This window comes from Ammospiza caudacuta, chromosome 12, assembly GCF_027887145.1.
Source record: "Ammospiza caudacuta isolate bAmmCau1 chromosome 12, bAmmCau1.pri, whole genome shotgun sequence".
NCBI lineage: Eukaryota > Metazoa > Chordata > Aves > Passeriformes > Passerellidae > Ammospiza > Ammospiza caudacuta.
This window is the reverse complement of record NC_080604.1, coordinates 315,156-340,571: the sequence shown is the minus strand read 5'-3', so window position 1 is coordinate 340,571 and position 25,416 is coordinate 315,156. Positions and strand designations below refer to the sequence as shown.

The 25,416-nt window shown below is 40.8% G+C and overlaps 1 protein-coding gene across 3 annotated transcripts in view; it reads right to left on the bottom strand.

Moving 5' to 3' along the window:
• Positions 1-1,569: 1,569 nt before the first annotated feature.
• Positions 1,570-25,416, bottom strand: part of BICD2 (BICD cargo adaptor 2) — a 51,113-nt gene continuing 27,266 nt past the window's right edge. The window contains exons 2-8 of one of the 3 annotated variants that reach the window (XM_058812837.1): positions 23,092-23,304; positions 20,038-20,190; positions 16,253-16,705; positions 14,213-15,232; positions 13,008-13,159; positions 6,929-7,094; positions 1,585-3,770 (exon numbers count right to left, since the gene is read on the bottom strand). In XM_058812837.1, coding sequence (XP_058668820.1) covers positions 3,765-3,770; positions 6,929-7,094; positions 13,008-13,159; positions 14,213-15,232; positions 16,253-16,705; positions 20,038-20,190; positions 23,092-23,304 — 2,163 coding nt within the window. In that variant the 3' untranslated portion in view covers positions 1,585-3,764. Of the gene's footprint in view, positions 7,095-13,007; positions 13,160-14,212; positions 15,233-16,252; positions 16,706-20,037; positions 20,191-23,091; positions 23,305-25,416 lie in introns of all 3 variants that reach the window. The other 2 variants (XM_058812835.1, XM_058812834.1) reach the window with 2 other exon arrangements.

Genomic DNA, 25,416 nt, shown 5'->3' with positions numbered 1-25,416 from the left:
ACTAGCACTTTGCTTAGTTATGAGCTCCCAGATGTCTCTTTTGTTTTTAATCGTTTCTTCAAAGTTCCATGCAAAAACACCTTTTCCTGTAGGTCCATCTACTACATCAGCCTTTAAAAATCACAAGAATGTGAATATAATTTTTAAAACTCTAACTATTGTAATTATTTGTCTAGCTGAATTTTCCCATGTTATCTAGTGGGATCTCCAAAAAGCACCTCAGTCTTAATCTTCATCCAGGTACCTGGGAAATTCCAGGTCTCTGATCTTTAGGCATCTTGGTACATCCAGAAATCTGCCCTGTTCCTCTTTTGGGAAGCGAGCAACTTGTTTTCAAGCCTCACTTGCAAGAAACAAAGAATCACTGCTGGATTACTGACTCCACAGCAAGCAGGAGTGTGACATTTGCTGGCAGATTCCTCTCCCAGAGACTTAACTCCAGCCACATCTGCAGTTGGAATGCTGAACCCACCCTCCATCTCTGCAGAGGCAACATTTCCCCCAGGGCTTAGGGAGGGGATTTTTCTACACAGAAGAGAGTCAAAGAAATGAATGTTTTCATTAATAGCCATTCACCAGACAACCTTTTAATGTAAATACTCTCCTTTGACAGTTTTCTCATTTTCTTTCTTACTAAAGTATTCTTGAATCCTGTTTTACTGTTTCACAGGTCTGCTCTCACATGCATGCAGATGGATTTACATGTTTCTTCTGCAGATTACCCTGCAGGTAAAGCTCCTGTTATAGAAAATGCAGACCTCTACAATCAGGGCAAGTGTCCCAGCACACATGCTCTGCTAGTTCATCGGATACCCCTGAACAAGTGTTTTCAATGCCCAAGGAAAAACTGGCATCTTGCGCTCCAGCTATAATTTATGTTGATGAGCTGGTGTCATGCAGCTGACTGCTACCAGATAGAGAAACAACCAGCAGAATGGTTCTGAGAATCCTGCCTGGGGGCACAAGAGTTGTTAAACTAGAGTATAAAACTATATAGAATGTTTCTTGGGGACAACATGAAGTCACTGCCCCAGGAATATCTTTGTATAGATGGGGCAAACCTCAGCTTTGCCCTCAGAATTTTGGCATTCTCTTTCAGGGGCTTTTTGTGAGTTTGTTTGCTAATTCTACTGGACAAACATCAACTTAATGGATTTTCACTGAATCCCTGACTGGTTGGAAGGGACTTTAAAGACCATCTTGTTTCTCCTCCCGCCATGAGCAGGGACATCTCCCACTGGACCATGGTGCTCAGGGAACACTGCCAAGCCAGTAAATACTTCAGGGAAGTGTTCACAGCCAGGCTGGATGGGGCCCTAACAGTAAGTGAGTATTTTGGAGAGTATATGAGAAATTAAGATGCAATTTCAGGATGAATTGCCAACACTGATACCATAGTTCTACCCTTAGTTTCCCTGTACAAGTGTTTGCAAGAGTGTTCAGTGACACACATTAAACCAGTCGGATCCAGGCCAAAACTAACCCATGAAGATGTCACAGAATAGGAGAGAATGGTGCTTCCTGAACGCGAGCACAAATAATTAATTTTCTAGTTCTGCAGAAAACTTCATGTGACGTATTCAGTTTCTTTCAGATAAAAATTAGTATTTATTTGGCCCCTGGCTGAAAATCCCCTCAGCCAACTACTTAAACCAGCACCTTCTTAAATCACAAAACCAACAGGCAGAACACACAATTCCTTTTGTCTTTTATTGCTCCTGCCAATGTGACTACCTTTACGCAGGCACATTGCTTTCCTAGATTAAAAACTGTTTTATTAATCTGGAAGCAGTATTTTGACCTCCACTCCTCCTCCTAAGGTTATCCAATTAACACAGTTATCATTTTAAGAAGCATAACTTTTTTGTTTTTCAGGTCTGTGTAAAGGTTACTTGGCAAGAATACATGCACAGGACGTTAAATGGAGACCAACCCACCACTAAAAGGTAATGCACATGGAACATAATACAGTACTTTGACATAATTTCAAATAAATACCCACATACAAATGTAGTAATTTTAAATGCAACAATATTTCTTATGAATCAATAGTGTAACAGAAGATGGAAATATAAGTCCCCACATCTAGGAATAATAACGCTTTTTCCAGCAAACAGAAATCTTCTCTGCACTTTCAATATTAATTCAATTTGTACTTTTTTTGAGAAGTGGGAGGGCTCCCCTCCAGCAAGTACCAATTAAATCATCCACATGAGCCTCACCAAGCCATTGAGAACCTGGCATGGCTTGTTGATGAGCTTCTCTCTTTCTGTTTGCTGAAATCACAATTAGATACAACATGCAAAGGAGATCCAATGTGCTGCGGTTCACATATGCACACATGTGCCGTGGCTCCTGCCCCCACCACCGCCCACAGTCAGCAACATTCCTGACACATTCCCAGACTGATACCATAAATGTGGCCATATACTGCTCATCTGCTCAAGATGAGTCCATCTGGCTCCCAAAGTGTAGTCATGTTTGTTCAGGTTTGTGGTTTTGATTTTTTCCTGTCTATACTCTGAATTTGCAAGGATTTGCATGATGAAATATCATTGACTAACAGAATTTTTTACAATTCCTTGAATATAAAAACTCTATAGTAAGCCTACCATTAAAAATGTGCGAAATGGGAGTTCACTTTGCACTTATTGCTCCACATCTTTAATAAATTCCAAACCAGCCATTCCATTCCTCCTAAGTGACAGGACTTTAACCTACGCTACTCTAAGAGTCTCCTTTCAAATTATCAAAGGCACTACTGGCAATAATGAGTGACAGAAAGGCGCTGACAGATAACACCCTATCACTGACCACTTTAGAATTTTTCTTTCTAAATGTACCATAATTTGGCACAATAAAATGAAAAAGTAACAAAACAATTCCAATTTGGAATTTAACTGGTATAGTTGTATAAAATTCTGTTAATCGATAATACTTCAACTTCCTAAAACCCAGGAATTCTGGAATTTATATGTAATACTACTTATTTAATATTTTTCAAGTGCCTATTACTGTTTTAACCAGAGCAAAGTCAAGTTTTCTTCTTGTTACCTTGAACTATTCCTAAGAATAATAATACAATATGAAAAAAACCCCAGAATTGGAATACCCTGGATTTCTTAATGAACATGGCAGTTAAAAAAATCAGTAATTTAAACATATAAAGCATAACATTTTAATAAAAAAAAAAAGATGCTGAAGCACAGCACATAGTTCAGCAGAGCTCCTGCTTTTTGTTGAAACTCTTTTCTAATCACAACCTAGAGCCCCCCCCAAATCTCTGCCACATGCTGATATATAATTCATAAGTCACAAGTTTCAAATTGGAGAGAGACTATGAGCACAAACCACTGCATTTATATAAACCTTCTACATAAGGAATTAAAGAAGCTAAAGAAAAATATCAAAAGTGCACAGGTTTAACAATCAGGTAAAAATGAGCATCTGCAATGAAGTAAATTCTCCCATCCAAGATTTCTAGGACAGCACAGACTAATATGGTGAGGATTACAATTGAAGTAGGTTTCTTCAGCACTTGTAAGGTTTCTTACTGCAGCAGCACTTATAGGTAAAGCTTGTTTGTTTTATAGCTCCAGGCAGAAAGGGAAGGTTTCAGGTAGTATATAGCAAAAGGTGTTTTCAAAAGTTAGGATCAGGTCAGTGGTTTCCATTCTGTGTGCAATGGGCCACCACTTTGAACCAGAGTGAGAAGGGTTAAGAAATGTGTTGCACTGTTGGAAAGGCCTTCTCCAGGGACTACTCTACAGCTGAAAAATGGAAAAATAAAATAGCATTAGGAAAAAAAAAAAATCAGTGTTTATTTCTCAATCAACTGAAAACTTAACCCCATTCATGTGCTGCACAGGCAGGTTAGTTGGCTGAGGGTCTGTTATCTGGCTGGGGGAACAGCAGCCACTCCAGCTCGCAGATGCCTTTCCAGTGGGTGAACAAGGCTTTATGGGCTCAGCCTGGAAGCAACAGCTTTGCAGAAAGAAGGATTCTTACAAGTACTGAATACAGCTTTGCTATTCAAGCATAAGTTAAAAGCAGTGAGTGTGCAAGAAATGTTTTCAGCGAAGCTTTAGGTTCTCCAGAAACATGCAGGTCAGAATATCATGCAGGCCTATGCAGAGAATCATTCAGAAGAGCCTGCTTGCAGAGGTAGGTGATGGCTTAAGGAATTTTCCATGCTTTACCCCAACCCATTGAGACTAATATGAAAGACTTATAGTAAATTAACATCTCAAGAAATTGTTAATCAAGAATTAAAAGACTCAGTCTTAAATATTACCTAAAAATACAAACAGCAGGATCAAGTCACTTTACACCATTCCTCAGTTCTTTTTCTCACAGGATAAACCATTACAGTGATAGACTCAAACAGCAGGCTGGCTGTTAAGGTTTTTTAAATATTTGCAGAAATGACTGAAGATGGAAATGATCACTAAGGCTACTGGGCTAATAGCAAAACTGCTCACACTTGGAACTGACAGAAGGAGCCAAGCCTGAAAGCAATAGTCACTGTCTGGTAACACCAGAATTGTTACAGAAAATTCCAACTAATTCAAAGAAAAACCTAACAATGCATTCAATTAATTTCTCCAGTTTACCTTTTTGACATCAGTATTTTGCAAAAGTACTGTCACTAGAGACATGGAAGCAGTGCAAACTGTGTTAAAGCTCGCTACTATGGTGGAAGCAGAATTGTAACTGAGTCTATTAGAGCAGAGAAAGTTAGCATTCAAAAGCCTGCTTTCACAATGTATTAAATTGTACTTAATGTAGGAGTGAGAAGAATAAAGGCCTTTTGGAAGATTGTGCAGCAAAGAGAAAAGCAGGACTGAAAATTATAAAAGGTATCTCTTCTAAAATATCAAGCCTGCTATTTAGCAATATTAAAGCTCAAATTCAGGAGAATTCAGTATTTTCTACAAGTAGTAACAGACACACAGGGCCTAGTTTCTAAAACCAGAACTGAAATTTATTTAAGCCCCAAGCAGCCATGTTTTAGAAATGTATTAGAATTTAATCACTTGAGGTTTTTTGATTCTTCTCAAGATCATTAGATGAAATTCTGGTTCTGGGCTGCAGTATTTCCATGGTTCCCAGCTTTGAAGCCAAGTTCCATTTGTTTAAAATCTCACTGTAGTAATTTAGACTTTCCCCCAACATGCCTAAAAATATCTGGGAAGCCAAAATTTCCCATGGTTTCTCCTCAGTGGGAAAACCAGCCATGCTCTTATTAGCTTCTGTTAGCACTGGATATCTCCTGCGTGTGCATGGGCAGCACACGGAGCAAGCTGGGAGCAAGGACAGGGACAGGCAGGGGAGCACAAGCACAGCACAGGGTTAGAATGGCTTTGGGAACCATGCTATCAAGCACTCACCAGCACAGGCTCACATTTCTTTTAGTAACACTACAGGCATATAAAAGTATTTGAAAGAGTACAAAATGAACAGGGCTTTACATTAAAATAAAGTCTGAGGCTAGGCACTTCAAACTCCAGGTTAAACAAAGAACTGTGCCTTTCTGTGCTCCACAAATTTTCCACAATTTTAGAAGCAAAGATTTTAAATCTTTTTCTGTTATGTAGGCACCAATTAGAAAGTAAACTTCTATACTGTCAAACATATTGTAATTAAGTGGGTAGAAAGGCCCCTTAAAAGTTCAATATCAGACAAAGGTTTATTAATTTTTAAACATTAATATGTGCACTAAGCTACTTCATAAATTACTATTAGCAGGATGATCTGGATCAATTTCCTGTGCCTCTAATGTAGAGCCCTGTGAAACACATGGCTTGTGGAATGCAGTATCTTCCATGTACTTAAAAAAATGATCAGAGGTCTGAAATGCTACCTATTTACGTTAATACTGAGAGCTGAGAAAAACTGTTTGTGACCAACAATGCTAGACCATAGTCACATTAATTCTACACATACACGTTGTGTGGCTACTTTCCTGTAAAGGGTATCTCAGATGGGTTCTTTCCAAAGTGTTATGCTTGCAAGGAGCAACATAAGACCACACAGAAACTTTCAGGACATAACTTCTTAAAGTGGAACTATCTACCAGGTAGAATCCCAATTATTAATATTTTAACTTTTGTATCAGATGGAGTTAATATTGCATATTTTTAATATAAATGTGCAAGTTTCTTCTGATTATCCCTCTGAAGAGAAGGATGCAGAGTGTCCCTAATGCACCTGGTTTTGTTTTAGCTTTTATAGCCTATAAAAGCTTTAGGACTTTGGTTAGTGGTGATACAACAGCAAGTATTTAACATCCACTACCACAGGCAAATTAAGTTTGACTCCAGTTTCCAAATGCTCTGAATTCTGGAGACAGCTCTAATTTTAACCTTTGTTTTTCACAACTTAAGCCACAGTAACAAAGAAGGTTTTCCATTTGTTTCTGCCTATGAAAGCATTTATTGAAGTATGCTGCAACCCTGGAGAAGGGATCACATTTGTGCTATACAAACTACAGTAAGTAACACCAGATACATACTCTATCAGGCGTACTCTTAACACTTACCATAAACAGCAAACCCCAGATATGTTAATTGTGGAAAAAGCTAACAGGTTTCCACTATTAACTTGTTAATAGCATCCCCATACTTATGCATTAGTTACAGTTAGGACCACTGTAATACATTTGTATTACCTGGTTCAACAACATACTAGTAGGAGTCAACTCATTGTGACATTAGATATCGGGGATTTACGCTGACAGTTACAGCATAGAATAAGATGCAGAATATGGTTTTTCTAGACATGTGTCCTAGTCACAACAGATTTTATATTTCTCACTACAAAACACCTGGTTGTTCAGGACAGATCCTTCAGACCTGTCCCCACAGGACCGAATGGGACTTACACTGGGGTTACTGCCCTTGGCTTTGGAGGCAGACTTTGTGCGCACCCTTTTGGACTGCTCGTGGTCCAGTTCCAAATGTTCCAGGCGCTGGGTCAAGGCCAGTTTCTGTTGGATAGCCATCCGAAGCAAGGAGTTCAGAGTCTTCTTCTCATCCTCGGCTGCTGCAAGTTGCCGCTGCATTTCATCCAGCTGTGTGACATACTCATCACATCTGCAATGAAATACATCAATCTTTAGCAATACTGGTTCCATGATAAACACCTTCCAACATAAGCCCATGTGTCCAGCCTATACAGGAGTGATAGCTTTGCAGCTGCTTATATACAAACTCTTAAACAGGAACTTCAACTAAACTTGTAGAAAACCACAACTACTTCTCACTGGGGTTCTAAGAATCCCACACTCAGCACTTCATGTTTGTGGTTTTCAAGATGGTGTATAATTAACAGCCTCCTTGGAGAGAGGAAGTGTGGAGCCTGATGTATCTGTACTCATGTCTGAATGTCAGTGAGATGTCCTCCCACAGCAAGTAGACCCCATGCAGTCATACTACTTTTGTCTGTGCTTACAGAGTGGTTCTAAGCTTCAGGCTGGAAAGGGTCTGAGGGCAGCAACAGGAGCGTTGTGAAATGGCCACCTGAACTGTGCTGTTTGTTACTTTACACAAAGTCCAAGTAAGAAATCTTCAGCGGTGACTGAACAGTGCTATTAAAAACAAGCATCCTTCAGAATTCTACTTTAACCACTCTGATTATGCTGCAAGTAGTGGCTGTCTTCTCAATAGCAAGTGGCCTTTATTTAATTGATCTCACCATCAAAATCAATTTCAGAACAATTAAAGGAACTATGTTAGTGTGAAGGCTGTGGTAAAGCTATATGAATGCCTCAAGCTGTTCCATCTACAGTCATTGTCACTGAGTCTGGAAGCTGCTTAACTTAAAAAATTAAAGTCTACCTGTAGATCCATATAGAGACAACAATTATGCATATGGATAGAGAAGTAAATATTCATAGGTACCAGCTGGAATTTACCATCTGCAAAGTACAACTTCTTCATAAAAGCAGAAATATCAGCAGAGAAGTTCCTTTAAATTTTGAAATGGAAAAGCCCCTGACTTAAAGGGACAGTTATCATTAGGTAATATAAAGCAGACTGCAAAAAAACCCACCACAAAACAAAATCTCATTGATATGCAGATTCATCAGCTGTGCTTATGCTATCAAATTCTAGTCTCCCTGACTTTAAATAGGAGGATTAGGCTTATATGCCAAATTATATTTGCTTGGGAATATAAATAGGAAAAAGAAAATCCAGATTTTTAGTTTTGAATATACAGAGATGTTAAATAGCAACTCAGTAACATGAACATATAGTTCATATGCATGAACTATAACTGCACTGCAGCTTTACAGACCAGGAAGTTTGGGTGAGTTTGGGGCCCCCACATGCACAGGAATCTGTCCCCTCGCCTCTCTGGGCATCCTGCTCTGGAGTTCCTCACAGCCTCTCCCACACTGTGCAGCCCAGGAGAAACCAGTATGTGAGGGGTCTTGCTTTAAAAAAAAAAAACAAGAACAAATAACCAAACCCAGGAACCTTAAACTTGTTGGAACACTGACACCCGCCCTTCTCAGTGTGGTCAGATGGACTTATACCAACTGCTACACGCCAGGGAGTGGAAGCCAGACTCTGGGCCAGATCTTGTCCCATTGACCCATTTCAGCTCTAGAGACAAAGTAAGATTGAAACAGCCCTGGGAAGTCTGAAAAGACTAAAATAATCTTGAAAGTGTAAGAGTCTTCCCCTCTGAGGGAAGGTGTCACCAGCTTCAGAAGGAGGGTGTGGCCACAAAACTGAACAGCTCCCAGCATCCTACTGACCCTGGGCCCTGCTGCTCCAGAGTGTCAGAGAGGTGTTTTCTTCCCCTTTGGGGTGGGAGCAAGACACAAGCTTAAGATTTCTGGGAGGACAGAGAGGCTGTGGGGTTTCACCCTAGCTTTCAAACCCACTCATGCTATCTGAGGTGAAAAGCAAGGTCTGGTTATATTAGAAGTGAGCTTTCTGCTATCTTTTCTGTGCACATCTTGAACCTGATTCTTCCCAAGCTCCACTATTGCAAACCAGGGGGATGTCCAGAGTAACATTACCAATTCCTTGAGAAATGAAATGTGATTGCTTCAGCAAAATATGATCTGGCACTGGAGTGACCTGTCCCTGTTGCCCTTGTTCATGCTCAGTATTATGGTCCCAAAAAATGTGGGACGCGTAAAAAAATATGCAGAGGTTCCCCCCCACTCTCTTCCAGCTTCTTTCTTGTGAATGAAAACATATCCATATTTTTGTACAGAACACATAGTTAATGTAGCCCCAAAACTTGCAGCTCAGTGAAACAGCACCAAGATTGCTGCTGTCTTGATTTGTCATGCAGCAGAGAAGTGTTAATCCAGGCCAGCTAAAGCAAGGGGAAGAGAACTCTTCACCGCCATCCCATTTGGAACAAAAGGAGATAAGGAAGAGAAAACCAAACCATTGCAGTAAAGCAGAGCAGGGACTTCCCACACCATCTTACTTATGTTCTGGTATCACTCCTGCGTCTTGACCAAGTACAGCCAGTTGTGCCAAAGCAAATGGCTCACTGGCCTTTCTAGGCCTGGCATCTAGCCTAGAAAGCAGTGAAGTCTTTCCCATGTGAGCCAAGCTGTAATTAAAGCCAGAATTTTGACTCCAAAAGATTATTGTAGCAAGTCATTATCTCACAGAGCTTCCTGTTAGCACAGAAGTTTACAACATCAACTTACTGGCCCTAGACATTACAAAGTATTCACTATTTCAAATACCTAAATTGGTTGTTTGGTTTTTTTGTTTTCCATAGAACACTATTCGGGGAGTTTTTCCTTTCTTCCCTACAAAAAGGGAAGTGTTGTCAGTAGCATATGCGCAGCTGCAGCTTGTAACTGTACCTGAGCGACCAATTTCTTCTGTAGAAGAGACGACTGGGGAGAAGCAGGAGCATTAGCTACTCTGCCTACACACCATCCTTCACCCTGAACCTGCTTTCCTGATTCTTTAATCCAAAAGGAGTAATATAGCCGCGTACTCAAACCTTGTCCTGGTGCAAGCACAGCTGTCCTGAGTCAAGGAACATCACACTGTACAAAGCACAGCAATCATTTACTGGAACAAGGGGATAAGAAGTTTTCTAGAAGTGGCTGTAGATGTTGCACACAGAGGTGGACTGGGATCTGCACTACTTTCTTCCTTCACACTGCTCACTGACTCTCAATTTCATTTTCCCAAAAAAACCCAAACCAAAACCCAGCAATGTTGCCTCCTTAACCATCTAGGAAGACACAGGCTCTGGACCTGCTTTAGTTGGTGGCAGCAGCAGCTATAGCAGCATATCTTTGTGCCCTGTGTATTTTTACTGCTTTGACAGAACAATAAAGGCTCTTTTACCATTCCATTTGTTACGTGCTAGGCAACTTCCCAGCTACATATTCAATAAAATCAGAATAGAAGATGTCTTTCTTTTAAAAACACCTTTGAAAGAATATAATTTGGCTTTCACGCTTTTAGGAAGAATGTGAAATTAGTATCAACCTGCTATACTTTCACACATTTGCAGCTTTAAGTAGATAGTGAACACAAGGCTCTGATTCTGCCCATTTTCTTAGTACTGGTAATTAACAACAACAAAAAAAGAAGCTTAGGAAACATCAACTAGATTTTTAAAAACAACACCAGCTATATACAAATATATACACTGAGAAAATAAACATTCTGAGTATTAAATATAATGGTGAGAAATAAAAACTAAATCTTCTAAAACTCTCTGAAACCAAACTATTGAAAAACCTAACTTGGCATTTTCCAAACCCGCATATGACTGCTTCCCACAAACATTGGTTTGGCCTTAGTTCTACAGACCACTTTATGTAAGGCTCAGCATGTAATAGTTTTAATACCATTTATATGTAAATTCATTAGTAAGTCAAGCCCTGTTCCAGGGAAAAAAAAAAAAAAAGAAAAAAAAAAAGAAAAAGAAAAAGTGAGGCAACCAAAAGCACCTGGGCATACCCATATCCTTCCCCTCTTCCCTGCAATCAATGAAGACCACATGACAACTTCCAAGGAAACAAGACAGGTGACTCAACAGTGACAGAAGGAGGCACTAGAGAGAAGCATCAACTACGTCTACCTCGAGAGACTACTGTCAACTCACTAAGGAAATTCAAACATGCAGGATTAAAATCACAATTTCTCAGCTTTATTAAAAACTGGGAAACGTATTAGCAGAGACACAGTTAAAATGAGATTAAAATGAGCACTGACTGCATTCAGCTGTAAGAGATCAGCCACCTGCTGTTTCTAACTCAATCTTTATATTAGAAATTAATAGTAAAGACAGATTTTAAACACCTTCCCCCACCTTTTCCTTACCCCAGGCTCTAATTCCAAGCTCTTCAGCTCTCCCCACCCCATGCCACCCAAGCCGTGCATGTGCTTTGCTTTTTACATCATACAAGCACTTTCTATGAATTGTCAAACATAACCAGGACTTGTGAATCTAAACCATGAAGACAAATAGTTGTTGCTGCAGTAACCTCCTGTATTTTAAAGTAATTCACTTTCCACTTTGATTAAAACAAAAAGCGCAGACAAACTGCCAAACAAGAGCTGCCACGGTGTACTGTGTGGAGCTCTCTGCACCATTATTATTTCACAAGAATGAATCCTGTGGTTCACTCTCTTAGCACCAGTGTTCAAGCAAAGCACCAGGAACATGGGAAGCTGGTGTGACATAGACACTTCAACAAATCTCTGGAAGAATGTTACAACCCAGGTCCAGGGCCTATCTACAAGAGGCACCTTCACCAAGGTTGAATGTCAACATATGCAGCCCTACATTTTAGTTCTCAGACACAGAGTCTAGAGCAGGCACCTCAGTGCTGTAAACGTGAGTGTGTGCACAACATCATTTATGGGGTTTTGTAGCATGCCCATTGGATAGTGAAATGCCTTTGCCATGCCTGCACATCTCCTTGCTTTCACAGGGATGCTGACAGCCCAGACCTTTTTTAGTCTCTAGATGCCATTCATCACCTCCAGATCTAGCACCAGGAATAGGAGGTAAATGCTGTTATTCCCATCTGGGAACCCCTTTCTGGAAATGCTCAAAGTCACATCTTCTGTGTCTAGCTTTTCTGAATATTAATGAGGAACAGCTGAGGGAGCTGGGTTTATTTAGTCTTGTCAAGAAGCGGCTTGGGGGGATCTCATCACTCTCTACAACTGCTGGAGAGGCAGTAGTGAGGTGGGGCCAGTTTCTTCTGCTGTGCCTGAAGTGAGAGGAGCACAGGAAATGGCCTTGAGCTGAGACAGGGGAGATTCAGAGTAGGTATTAAAAAAGTGTTTTCACTGTTCAGGTGGCCAGGCATTGGAATAGGCTGCCCAGGAAGGTGGTGGAGTCATCCTCCCTGGAGGTGTTCAAAAAGCATCTGGACACAGTGCTGGGTGATGTGGGTTAGAGGTTAAATGGTAGTGCTGGGTTGGCAGTTGGACTTGATGATCTTAAAGATCTCTCCCAAACTTGATGATTTAGTGATTCCATTTATCACACCATAAAGCACAACTAAGAAGCAGAAGCAAGTTCCAAAGACAAAGCAATCAAATCATCTGACACAGGCCAGTGAAACGACAGATGCCAATTGCAGGATGGACAGCCTAAGAATACCAGGATGTTTGCAACATCTTTACCTCTTCCTAGATCATCAAGGTCAAGCATCCCATCTTCCGTGTACAATAAATGCTCATTTTCCATTGTTAAATGTCACTCCTTCTCAGAGCTAATCGCTTCAAGAACCAGGGAAAACAGGTAATCAATCTCTCAACCAACTTGAATAAACACTGCCACAACAGCTTTATGTTTTGTAGCAGCACACTATATCCACACATGTTCCTCATCAACAGGAGCATATCACAGACACACACACACACTGCAAGCAATGATCTTGGGAAGAAGCACCTACTGCTTCACTCTCTGCATGGTGGATGGGAAGGATGTTCAACTCTTCCCCACATAAGCAAGGAATTAAATTTTGGGGAGTTCATTATATTTGTTACCTTGTAGCAAACATAGCTCTCAGGGAAGAGAAGGTGGCAGCATCCTCCTTCAAAGCCTTCAGCTCATTTCGCAGCTTCATCATGGTCTCTGTAACCATTGCCTTCTCATTCTCATACTTGCTTTTTAAGTTGGCAAGGGCTACTTCTGCAGTCTGTTGGTTACCAGGGAGAACAGAAACATAACATTTAATGAAACTCTTCATCAAATGTCTGGCTAAAAGATTTTTAATCACTATTCACATAATGAAACATTTACTTTGTACTGGAATGTTAAACCTGTGGTCAACCTATCTTGTATAGATAAAATTTCATTTCTGAACACTGGGAATAGACACAGTCATCTCTTACTCCCATTAACCATGCAGCAGCATTAAGAAAGTTACAGAATATAGATGTAGCGAAACCTATCTACTAGCAACACAAAGGAACAAAACAATCTACTTAGTATCTCAATACTTAAATGCATTTGTCAATCACTAGCACAGTTCTCTCTTACAGCGTCTTACTTATCTTACATTTGGGACACCTTTATTAAAATGTGCAAAAGAAAACTTAATGTGTTTATTTCATTCTTAAACGCCACTAGTAGTTTAGTAGACTAAACTACCTTTTTTTAAGATTTAAGTGTAGAGAAGAAGATGAAGCATGTCCCACGGTTCTTCAATGGCAGTAATTTTCACCTACTGCATTGCTAATGTTGTTGTAATGTCCAATCCCCAAAGACTATTTTTACCTTTCACCTCTGTTATTTTGATCACATTCTTATATCACATTCTCATTTTGGAAGGCTCTCTTTTATTTTGGAGTTTGAGAGAGAACAATACTTAAATTTCAGAACTCTTTTAAGGGTAACTACTAGAATTCTTTCAAGTAGAAAATAAGATTACCTCTTCATTTTAGGTGTCTGCGTTAAAAATAACGGATCTAATTCAGACAGACAGTAGATTGAAGCTACCTTAACCTTAAAAAAGTCTCAGGAGTACGTGAGGAGCTGAAATCAGTTACAGCCCCAGTGCTCATCTTTAGATGGGACAGCTGGGTGCCTCTAATGGAACAGCCAGCTTCAGCCTCAGACTAGTGAAATAACACCAACGAAAGCCCCACAGAACTGAGGGAATGGCAGAATGAATTACAAGAAAAATTTTCTTTTGTTTATGACCTAGTTGCCTAACATTGTAACCTTCAAACCTCTAAGACCCAGTTACCTGTTTGTTGGCTTTCAGCACAGTTCTCAGAGTTGCTATCTGTTCCCTCTTGGTGCTCAGCAAGGATTTCAGCTTCAGGATTTCTTCCATAAGAGCTTCCTTGTCTTTGTCCACCACTGGGCCAAGCTCTTGAGTAGCAACGCGCTGCCTGGACAGCTCAGTTGTTCTGTCCACAGCAGCCTGCAGGTGCTTGATCTGATCCCGAATGATAGCAATCAAGTTGTAAATGTTCATCGGTTCCTTCCGAGGATCTGACACAGGGGATGGCAGAGATGACACCGGGGATGGGCTGCTGTCACCACTTCCATTCTCTGCCTTTCCCAGCTCAATAGTTAACAGCCCTTTAGAAAGAAGAATGGGAGACCTTCTTCCCTTGATGTCTGGACTACTGCGTTCACCTTTACCTTCCTTGTAGTAGTCCAGCATCACTCTGTTTGGAGTTTCATTGTTGCACATGCAGACATGGTGGTACAAATTGGCCAGCTCTTCACTGAAGGTGACTAGTTCATCTTGAGCCACGCTGAGGCTGCCCTGTGTTTCTCCAGCGACATCACTGACCTTCTTCAGCTCCTTCTCCAGCCTGGCCATCTGTTCTCTATCATGCCTACTGGACTTTTCCAGTGAGGTGATCTTTTCAGTGAGAGTCTGGCTCTCAGTCTCATATCTACTCTTCTCTTCCTCATATTTAGACTCACATTCTTTGTATTTTGCCTTCAAATTTTTGAGCTCTTCCTTCAGGTCAGTAATTTCTGCCACAGCCACTTTGTACTTGCATTCCAGGATCTCTGGCCCATTGATGTCAACTTCATAATAGTCTCCATCTTCATGGCTATCTCGGTCCTTCTCGTTATCAAGGGCAGACTGACGCTCCTTACTGGCCTGGAGCTTCTTCATGGCATTCAGATTTTCAGTAAGCCTGCCAATTTTCTCATGCTGCTCTGAGAGGGCCCCCCGTGTATTTTCCAGCTGCTTCTGAGATTCCTGCAGCGTTGTTAACAAGTTAACCTTCTCTCTTTCCATCTGAAATGCAGGAACATAGACATCTATGTTAAGGGAATTGTATCACTTAAATGGTTTTAACTCTAAGAGACAGCAACTTAGCCAACAGTCCATATGGTTACAGAAATTCAATCACTTGCACATTATAAGAAAGTCTCCACAATGTATTCTAAAATTATCTTCAGTTACAGTGTTCATAGCCAATTCTTTCCTATCTCCTGGTCAAAATGCACATTTTTACACATTTATTCCCTAGGTGATGGTCTCATTGTGAAAACGTCCTTTCAGCTAACAACAAGCTAAAGTTCATTGCTATCTTCTAAATTATCAAGTAAATTCTAGAAAACACAGAGTTACTCTATGGTGAAAGCTTGGAACTTCATGAAAGACTCAGAAATACCAAAACCTTTTCAAGTTTCTCTTCTTAAATTTCTCATTTTTAAAAATTCTGACAGCTTTTTGCATAAGGGCTTTTTCTTATGGAACATAATTTAAAACATGTCTGAAAAAATATTAGTAGGAAACAGAAAAGTGCACCTTGTTTTAAACTCTCCAACCTCCTAATTGCACAAATATAGCACAGAAATGCTTAGTGCTGATCACAAATATAGCACAGAAATGCTTGGTGCTGATTAAGACTTTATGCTCTTTGAACTAATTACAGAAAATATGAGTACAAAACTTCTTTTGATGAAAGTGATTGGAGTACCTTTCAATTTTGAAACAAACCACTATTGTTCTTGGTAGTGACATAATGAAGTAGACACAGCAAGTATTGCACAGGAGATGCATTAGAACTTTCCACCAAGGAAAGGACATGACTACCAACTCCATTGCATTAAAAACAAAAAAGAAAGGAAAAGAAAAAAGCTGTGGTTTTTCACTGACAAACACTTAACACCCTCAAATTCTAAAACAATTAAAGCCTTTAAAAATACAGTATAAACAGTAGCATGTGAGATACCAAAAAGACTGAAATTACATCCCAAATGAACTTTAGGAACTATTTGGAAGTAGACAGCTTTTAGGAAACCCATTTACCTGTAAAAGCTGCTGTTTCAGCTTCTGGATTTCAGAAATGTTTAATTCACTCAGAAGATCTGAAACCAGACTTGGGGCTGGAGGGAAGCTTTCATTTTTCTTGGGCGTTGAAGTACTGTTTTTGCCATTGCTGAGTTTGCTGAGGCAGTTTTGTTCAAACCCATTCATGATTTCATCATTATTGGGCTCTGTGGCTTCATCGCTGAACTTCAGCCCATCCAAAGAGATGTTTAAGTGGCTGTTGTACATGGAATCATTGATGTTCATGTAGTGAGACAGCTCCTTCCGAAGGTTGTTCTTCTGCTCCCGCTCTGTCTTCAGTGTTTCCAAGGCCTCCTCAAGTTGGCGCTCAGAGATCTCCTTCAGCCGGATGGCATCTTCCAGCTGGCTATTGAGAAACTCGGTTTCCTCTTCCAGCCTTTTGATTTCATGTTTCAAGCCTTCAAACTCCACCTGGAGATATACAAAATGGGGGGGGAAATCTCTGATGAAAATGTCTGCCTGCAAGGCACTGAGTCATTTTGCTTTTGAATGTTTGATGTCAATTAAATATTATAGAAACAGAATACTTTTTTCGTTTCTGGAGTCTAGTTTTAGCACTATGACTGTAAACATGGTTTACGTAATTTACCTTTACAGAGACTATAGAATAAATTCACTAAGCAAACTGTCAAATGAGCTTGTCTATTCCAGCTCAATCAGAACAGGTGGGAGATACAATGTGTCTGATACAGAAGCATCCAAAAACAGTCTTTCCTAGCTCTACATGCAAACATTTGTTTGATTAAAAAATTCCCTGGCCAGCCTTCCCACAAAGTTAAGCTTCACATTTCCAAAACTGGCACGATAAAGGTACACTTCGACACTCTGCTTCACTGCCATTCAAATACACACCACTGGGTTAAAACTGTGATCAAGCTCTGCTTTGATACATTTTAATTAAAATGTTTTAACATTTCTCTCATTTTCATTTCAGCACATCTTGAAAGGGCTACAATTCAGATTCTACACTTGATATTCACATTTATCAGTTTGATGGCATGCTATCTATCACATCTAGTACTGGACTTTTCTAAATCTCTCTTGCATTGAAATTATGTACACAAACAATTCATGTAAAATTTTTAATCACTTGGGAGTAGCAGGGAGGAAGCAAACAAAGAATATTCTTCTTTACTCTGAAAGAAAGGAACTCATACCATATGATATCTCACATTATTTATTTTTTGCCAATTGCTAAATAAATTTTAGATGTCAACATAGAGCCACCTGGGAGTGCGGACCACACCCAACTTATAAACCAGGAATCAAATATGTTAATTCAGTGTTGCCTGGGAAAACTTGATGGCTACTTCTAGTTGCATGAGTAACTAGAATAATTAAAAACTAGCATAATTAAAGTTCATCAAGTAGGATTAGGACAAGGTAGAAAATTAATCCACTGCCATGAAAAGAACAAGCTCTTGGTTCTGTATACTTCCACTAAGATAAAATACTTCAGACTGTAGTCTATTTTCAAAGTTTCCAGAATAAAAATACAGCAGTCAATAACTACTAGCAAATATTGAGATAGCATCTGAGGTTAAATTTAGCTCAGGCCAGAATGGCAGCATTCTCCAGTATTGTTATTCTAGAATGAGAACATGGAGCTGGGAACTTTCACCTGCTGCTCTGAATATGATGAATGAGAAAAAAAGGTAAAATCCAAAAGTAAACATAGGTTTGATTTTGCCAGTTCCCTCTCTCTTCCAGCCTGCATCAAGAGCACAACAGCCCCTTTTGTCTCTACTACAGGATGTCAGAGCGCCCAAAACTGCATAATTAAACCAAATATATGCAGATGAGAACATGTCCAACCTGGAATCCTGTTTTGCACAGTGAGGCCCAGAGTAACAAACAGAGATAGATACAGAGTTTCACTTGGACATAAATAAAATACATTCAATACCCCACATATCTAGCCTGACAGGGCAGCTTTCATTCATTACACTGAAGGAGTTCTGCAGCAAATTCTACAGAGATTTTACTATGTGCTAAACACAACAGATGGTATTAACATTGAGTTTTCTAAAGAATTTTGATTTCAGGAATATTTTCATGGAATTATAGAATCAGAGAATAGTTTGGGCAGGGAGGGACCTTAAAATTAATCTCATTCCTCCCCCCGTCATGGGTAGGAATGCCTTCATCTAGACCAGGTTGCTCTTCCAAGCTCTGCCCAACCTGGCCTTGAACATTTCCAGGGATGAGGTAGCTGCAGCTGCTCTGGGCAACCTGTGCCAGGGCCTTACGACCCTCACAGCCAAAAATTTCTACTTAATATCCCATCTATCCCTGCCCTCTGGCAGCGGGAAGCCATTCCCCCTTGTCCAAGGTCCCTTTCCAGCTTTCTTGGAGCCCCTTTAGGTACTGGAAGGTCTCCCTGGAGCCTTCTCTTCTTCAGACAGAACACGCCTAGGTCTACCAACCTGTTTCCAGGGCAGAGAGGCTCCAGCCCTAGCAGCATCTACATCCTTCACTTTCCCAACTGAACTTTATTTATGCAATGGAACTGACAGCTACCCGAAGAATAAAAATAGGAAGTCACACACTGATAGATGAAGATAAGTGAACCATGCCAAAGACCACATCTATCTTAATTAGCTCCACAAATGATAACTCAGGGAAGCTCTTAAGAAATTCCAAGAATGCAGTTTTCTAAAATTCTGGAAATAGGTGGAACTGTACAATTAAATATGGCCTTTCAGACAAGCAGTCACACAGATGTGACAGTGCAAAGCAACTATAACATCATTCCAGGTTTATTGAAAGTAGCTAGAAGAGTAGCACAGAAATGGAGAGAGAAGATAAGGATAAAGTAGCAATTAAAACATGTTTCAGAAACACTCCTATTTCCAGATACTGTGGAAGGAAGGAAATGGCGGAAGGGAGGGAGGGAGGGAGGGAGGGAGGGAGGGAGGGAGGGAGGGAGGGAGGGAGGAAGGGAGGGAGGAAGGGAGGGAGGGAGGGAGGGAGGGAGGGAGGGAGGGAGGGAGGGAGGGAGGGAGGGAGGAAGGAAGGAAGGAAGGAAGGAAGGAAGGAAGGAAGGAAGGAAGGAAGGAAGGAAGGAAGGAAGGAAGGAAGGAAGGAAGGAAGGAAGGAAGGAAGGAAGGAAGGAAGGAAGGAAGGAAGGAAGGAAGGAAGGAAGGAAGGAAGGAAGGAAGGAAGGAAGGAAGGAAGGAAGGAAGGAAGGAAGGAAGGAAGGAAGGAAGGAAGGAAGGAAGGAAGGAAGGAAGGAAGGAAGGAAGGAAGGAAGGAAGGAAGGAAGGAAGGAAGGAAGGAAGGAAGGAAGGAAGGAAGGAAGGAAGGAAGGAAGGAAGGAAGGAAGGAAGGAAGGAAGGAAGGAAGGAAGGAAGGAAGGAAGGAAGGAAGGAAGGAAGGAAGGAAGGAAGGAAGGAAGGAAGGAAGGAAGGAAGGAAGGAAGGAAGGCATTGTAAAGATACACTGAAAAACTACTGCAGCAAAAGGACTAAAACAAGTAACAAAGCAGAGTGACAGAGACTTTTCTTTCATCAGAGAAAGAGAAGGCAATGGAAGGACTTGGAAGTCAAAGTATTATGAAGTATTATAACTGTGTATAGAGTCAGAAAGGACAAGTCTTGGTGCTAAAATGTAGAGCTTATAGTCTCAAAAGTAGTACAAAGATAGAAAATAAGTAGGTGTATGCTCAAATGAGACAGAACCATGCTGTACCACAGGAATTAACTGGTACTGCCAAAGCAATGCCCACTGGTTGGAAAACTTGCCTGACTTTGCTTCAGGACAGACACTTGTTTCTGGAGACAGATGTTTTCCTCTTCAAGTTCAGTATAGTCTTGCAGCAAACGTGCTTCTCGGAATTTATATTCCTTAATATCATCTCGCAGACGGGCCCTTTGGATCTCCACATTTTGGTTGACCTGGGAAAACAAACAAAGCAAAACAAAAATGGTGGCACCTGGATCAACTACAATTAAATTGCAAAATTTTATATCTTTTTTATCTTTTTTATATGCACAAATTATGAATTATATTGAAACATATTGAAATTATATATTTTCCCCTCACCCTCCAAAATTACAAAAAACCAAGTCATTTACACAATAATTAGATTTTGTATTCTTGATTTTCTTACAAATTCTCACTATTGACTCAAAAGAAGTCAAGAAACAAGCAGGGAAAGCAGCATTTACACCTGTGTTGTTTCACTGGCTGTAGCAACCAGCAGAAGTTTTCCAGACCAGAAGTCAGTACCCAAATCTGTTTCAACTTTAACAAGAAGGGCTTTTTCACAAGAGAAAGTCAGAGTCAGATGAGTCCAGATATTCTTATTTGGACATGTATTTGCTGCTGCTTTTCAACAGATATTTTCTTTATAACCAGAGCAATAAGTTGAAAACATGAGAGAATTAATTCTTCTGGAGAAAGACACTGAGTTAAAACCCATGAAGCCTAAGATGTCAGGGTGATGAGAAAAAATAGAAACTAGTTGACATAAAATACTCCCGTCCCTTAGCCCCAAGACTTACGCAGGACTTAACGGAAGACTTTAAAAAAAATTAGCATTTTTTTGAAAGATAAGAAGTAAAAACCAATATATTGGTGTAGTATCACCTTGGGATCTTTCATGAACGTACACAGACACTTGAATAAATTGAGCTGGAACATAGAAAGCTATAGAAATGGCTCACTGCACTTATTTTTTATTTTTTCCAATATTATTTTCCTTCAAGTCCTATCTTCAAACACTTAACTCATACAAAGTGAAAAAGTATGTTCTAAAACATTAACAGAATCAGCTTCAGATATAGGCAAACAGGGAATACAGTTGCCTAAAAAAATAGTATTTTTGTAGCTGTGCCCATGATATGATGGAGTAGTTTTCCACACTTCTAATTCAAAACCACTGCTAGCTGCTGACAGAGGCAGCCTGTCACTTCAGCTGGCATATGGGACCTGCTGCCTGATCTCACCTGCCTGCAGCCCAAGAAAGCTTCAGCCTCAGGCCTACAAACTCAGATTCCCTCCGAGCTCTCCACTCCTGGCCAGACACAGGCATGTCAGTGATGACTAAATATGGTCTCAGCCCTTGAGAGTGTGCAGCAGGGTTCCACTGAATAACCACACAGGTACCAACAGGCACACACAGCACACTGAGATAAGGGAAATGTTTGCAGCTGGAGGATGTGCCAAGAACTGAATCTGGCATGTTTTGAATACAAATACTGAATCACCTGCAACTGTTAAGACTAATAAACTTAAATTACAATTCCCTCACACGTTAGGTAAAGACTAGACTATATAAAATTGTCCGTTTGTTTTTAGCCTCAAAGAGAGCACAACTTCACAGCACACCAAGAAATCAAAATTGCTGGAACCAGACACTACAGTACACCAATACAAATTACAAGTTGCTATAGCCCATGTTCCATGCCTGAGTAAGTGTTGTCTCTCTATGTTTGCACAAACCCAGGGCCACAGGGAAAGCTAAGGGCTGACATGAATTCACATTTTTATGTCTCCTTAAAAGGTGACTGGAATGTGGCAGTATCTGGAAAGAAAAATGGCCTCCAGTTGCAGTGACACTGGAAGTAGACCAGAAATCTGCTGCTCAGCACACTTTGAGAAGGGACCAGAATCCCTCACAGACACTGTGCTGCCTCTGGAGTGGGCAGTTTTTCTATTAAGCTAGTCTTAAAGGTTGGGAAATACAGACAAAGAGTTGTGTCTATGTTTCTAGAACTGCTTCCCTGTCTAAGGAGAAGGCATGATTCCAACTCTGTTCCACAAAGTTAAAGGAGAAGTTAACCGGCATATTTGATCACTTGTGATCGCTTGTGACCACAAATCTTCTCTGTCATATCCCAACACGAAGCATCAGTGAATCCCCACATCTCCAGAAAAGTAACCCACATTTCCTCATTGATTTTACCACCAAATATTATCCCCATATTTGTTACTATGTCCTAAAGAAATTACATGAGACACTTGCAGCTGAGGTCACATGGAGTAAGTTGAGATTCAGATATGGACTCTTGGATAGCCTTCCCTCATGGCAGGGGAGGTCAGTTGATTAGCTTAGGACTAGACGAGATTAGACCCCAGTGCTTCAAAGGAAGGTGCAAGAAAGCTCAGGAGTAATAACTGCTGACTGTTTTATTCATCCATCTGTGGTTTACAGTCTCTGTATTTTACCAGACTGAATTTAAGCAATAGTTTGAGGTCTCAAAACAATAATTTCTGCACCAGTACCACAAAGACTTCAGCTGAACTACAGATTTTGTAAGTAATTAAACTCTTAAAGTAACTTCTCAGCAATTACTTCCTCTTAAAAATATGTGGTTTCAATAGCAAAACAATAAAAGGTCGAAGCGATTATGTTTAAGCAAGCTACATAAACGTAAAAGCCACCGCTTCATGAGAAAAAACTCAAGACTATAAACCTTCCTATCCCTCTCCTTGTGCATTTCAGTGTTTTGTTATAATCCCACACCTTCAGAAATTAAGGAGGAAAAACGGATAAAAAGGGAAATGATGCCACAAATATTGTGCAGCCAGAAAATCTGCATTGGGAATGAAGCAGCAAAGTACATCCAAGGGTCTCTGTGCTTGGCCTAAACAGGTTCCTCTGCTTTTTAAGGCAGCAATTTGGGAACTGAGGGAACTGATGTGCAGTACCCACAGGACCAGCATGACCAAACATGCAGCCATGTGTCTGTCAAATCACCTTTCAGCTCAGGAATCTTCCCTTTTTTTGGCTACATAGCACCAGAAAATGTAACAAATCCAAGCTGCAGTGAACCCCGTGCATCTTCGCTCACCTCCTTCAGTTCCTGTGCAACAGAATTAAGGCGTTCATTTTCAGACTGTGTGTTGGCAAGGACATTTCTTATCTGTTTCAATTCTGTCTGCAACTCCATAACCTTCTTCATGTAGTATTCTTCTTTGGTAGCTGATTCTTGAATCAAGGTTTCCTCTCTGCTCTCTCCATCTGCTGCTACTTTCTTGTGGTTGGTATGGGCCTGTCCAAAAGCCTAGGAAAGTCAAAAAACACATTTTTTATCAATAAACCTATAATTCTGCATAAGTAAATTCAATGTTAAGTAGCTGAAAACATTTACCCTCATATAGTTCTTCAAGGCAAAGGAATGTAACCTCTTCCTACATCCTCCAACTCAGATTTACAAATCCTAATAAGTTGCCAACACTGTGTTCTTGAAAGTAAACCACAGCACCTAAACAGTGTTTTTTGATGCAGAATGCTTAAATAGAACCTCATATAAACCCTTGTGGGAGGGAACAACAATGTAGTGACTCTGCTGTTGAAACACGACTGGCTTTCAGCCAGATGACTGCATGACCAGACACTACTGCACATGCATATTCTCTATAGTGGAGTTAGATTCACTTCTGCAAAACCAGAATCACTGAGAACACATCTGGCATTAGCAGCCTGTTCCCTTTCCCAGGCTGGGAGCTCCCAGCAGCTGCTCCTGGCTGGTAGATTACAGCCCCCTCCCTTGGGCTTGAAGACGTTGGCAGGGCTGCTTCAGATCCAGGCTAAGCCAGTGGGGTCACACTGGCTGAAGTAGGTCAGCGGACAATCCCCCAGCCAGCTCGAGACATCAATCCCCAGCAGTGTGCCAGCAAAGGTAGTCAGAGGCAGGTCAGAAGTCCAACCCACTTGGCACAGCCTGCCTCTGGCTAGTCCTGACATTGGCATTATTTTGTCTCCTCACATTTCTTTTTTGGGGGGGGGGTCTTCATTTTGCTTGAAACCCTTGCAGGTGATGGTCCCTGTGGTAGTGGTCTCCACACGTGCCCCCAACCCACACAGACACCCCAGCTGCTGCCGTGCGGAACAGCCTATGGCTGTCCTGGCACGTGTTGGAGAGCAGAGCTGGCCACTTCCAGTAGTTCTATTTGCAACACACAGCCCAGCAGATTGGCCATATTCAACAACATTAAAAATGTGATCTTTTAAGTGTTGCACACGCTTGCACCACAATTCAACCCAAGGTACACGCTTACACCACAATTCAACCCAAGGAGCTTTCAGGTGCCACAGTATCTTTTCAGGATGCCAAAACATGGCAGATTTTCCCAGTCAACATTAATATCAGGTCAAGTAAAGGACAGAGAAGCATCTCATGAAACTCCTTATCTAGTCATGCATTTTCAATTGATGCCAGCTCTTCAGAAAAATACTGTCAGAGAAGAAAAAAAATATGCTTTGAAGAGAAACAGATTTCAGTGTTTTATTACTTCTGTATATTGCAGCAGGCACATTAATAGCACAGAAACTACTGATTATACCAGGGCTGAAACAGCTGATCAAGTACGCTAACTCTGCCTATGATTAAGGGCACACAGATATTGCTCCTATCAGACTACATTTTATTTCAAATAAGCAAGTCAGAGATATAGGAGACAAATATCCATTGGAGAAATTCTAGCCAGATTCATCAAGATAACCTACGGGAAACTAAAAAGTGCCATATTTCAGACAAAAAGCACCATCTGGTGCTGTCAAGTCCTTGTCAAATGAATTTCAACAAAGCAGCTTAAAAGCCTAATACCCAAGATCTCCATAAATGTTAAAGGGATAACAAAAAGCACACTAGCTCCTCAAATACACTTTTTTTTTTCTGTAATAAACTAAGATCCACCTTTAGAGATCAGTATGGATGACAAATCTCTGGCACAGAGAAAGAGGCAATGGGTATCTCTTTGCCCAGTGAAGTAGCACCATTTGCTCAGCTGCAGGATGCCAAAACAGCAAATGGAAGTTCAGGATGCTTAAAGCCACAGCTGATCACCCAGACCTCAGAGTCCAGGCATGATTCCATCAAGGAGCTCAGTAATGTCACTAAAGGAGGGATTCTTAGGAATAATTGTGGAGACTCTGGAGGGCATTCCCTGGTTTAGGGACACACAAGAAGCCTCCCTCAAAATGCTGTTAAGACCCCATTGTCTCCTTCCCTTGTTCCTATGTCCCTGAGCCACTCCTATTCCCTGATGGGCCCTTATCTTTGTACTGCCCCAAGACCAGGGTCACCCTCAGGGTCCCTTGGGAGAGAGAAACGTGGACCCTCCATGAGTGTGTGCCTGGGACCTGAAAATGTTACCAGGCAGCTGAAGAAAAC